Below are 1,487 nucleotides of genomic sequence, written 5' to 3'. Positions count from 1 at the left end.
AGGGTTGTAGGGTTGAGATAGTGTTATCAGACATGAGAATATGGCCCACAGTATGCCTCAGATTACTGGAAAATGGCTTAAATATTAAAAAAATTTCTGGGGGGATTTTTCCCAGACCCCCCTAGCACTGGCATGCCTACGCCACGCGGGCCTGCCTGCGGCAGCCAAGGTACATTCCCCCCCCCGTCCATCAATTTCTGAATACGCCACTAGTTAGTGATCACCGCGGGAACATACCGCATTTGGAGTTCACAGGGTTGGAGACCCTGCTAATGGATGTTTTCTAGTTATCTTTATACAGAGTGAGTATTGTGANTCGTGCGATCGCGCCTGACTCAAATTATGTTAGCAATATTAAACAACTAGAATTTTTCAGTTTTCTGATCGGGCAACTAGCCAAGAGAATGACTTGTCCAACATAGACTTTTACTTGCTCCGGGCAATCGGACAACTGTTAGTGTCGAGTGCTGTATTCTGATGTGATAAATTGTTAATAAATTGCTATTAAGGAAAATGGCTAAATACCAGCATATGATTAGTGCTATTTCTGGCAATTGAGATGATCAAGATTTATTTATTCACAGATCTCCGAAGATTGTCCACCAGCTGCCTACTTCATACAATGTCTCAATTGCCCAGCCCAGCCCAAGCTTACGTAAATCCTCGGTCGAATGAATCTGGAGACTCTGGATTCGGTAGCAACCCTCGGTCAAATGATCCTCCTATCCAGGACTGCTTAAGCCCCATATCAAAAACATCTGAAGACACTGGAATCGGTAGCAACCCTGGGTCAAATAATCCTACCCAGCACTGCTTCAGCCCCATGTCAAACACATTTGGAGACACTGGAATCGGTAGCAACCCTGGGTCAAATAATCCTCCTACCCAGGACGACTGCTTCAGCCACATGTCAAACACATCTGGAGACTTATCAAGTGTTGGTGACAACGTTATGTGGAATCATGGGACAGTCTCGTGTAATGACGTTTCAAACAGCATTCAATTTGTTGGCAATCTTGGATCAAACAATCCAGTAAGCTTTGCCAACTCTGCAGGAAGCAGCGCTGTAGCATACACAAACACTGGACATTGCGATCCAGCAAGCTATGAAAACTTTGGAGCAAACATTCCAGTAGCTCACGCAGTCACGGGACAAAGCAACCCAGCAAGCATGAGCTGGTCACCGGACACTGCAGTGGCTTACACCAACAACACCGAAACAAGCAACCCAGCAAGCTATCCCAATTTCAATCTGGAGACGTTGGACGTTTTATTGGCCTCCATTCGTCGCGATGAAGAATTGGCCAGTGCACCTGAGGTGACGGACAACATGATGCATCTGGAGATGCCGAGAAATGTCACGCCGAACTTGTTTGAATTGCAGGTTGGAAGTAACTCGCAGATGACAGATGTGGTAACTTTCGTTTCACCTTCATCGAAATATGTAATGCTGAACTAGATTCATAGAGACACTGATTGTGTAAACG

At 45.5% G+C, this 1,487-nt stretch overlaps 1 protein-coding gene across 1 annotated transcript in view; it reads left to right on the top strand.

The window, feature by feature from the left end:
- Nucleotides 1–573: 573 nt before the first annotated feature.
- The window catches only part of LOC106819641, a gene marked incomplete at its 3' end in the record, with an annotated part of 5,469 nt that continues 4,555 nt past the window's right edge, over nt 574–1,487 (top strand). Inside the window, exon 1 of the mRNA XM_014824246.1 lies at nt 574–1,414. Coding sequence (XP_014679732.1) covers nt 623–1,414 — 792 coding nt within the window. The remainder of the gene's footprint in view (nt 1,415–1,487) is intronic.

The sequence above is a fragment of the Priapulus caudatus genome, unplaced genomic scaffold (genome assembly GCF_000485595.1).
Source record: "Priapulus caudatus unplaced genomic scaffold, Priapulus_caudatus-5.0.1 Scaffold3882, whole genome shotgun sequence".
In the NCBI taxonomy this organism is placed as follows: Eukaryota; Metazoa; Priapulida; class Priapulimorpha; order Priapulimorphida; family Priapulidae; genus Priapulus; species Priapulus caudatus.
This window is presented reverse-complemented; position numbering and strand designations above follow the sequence as displayed.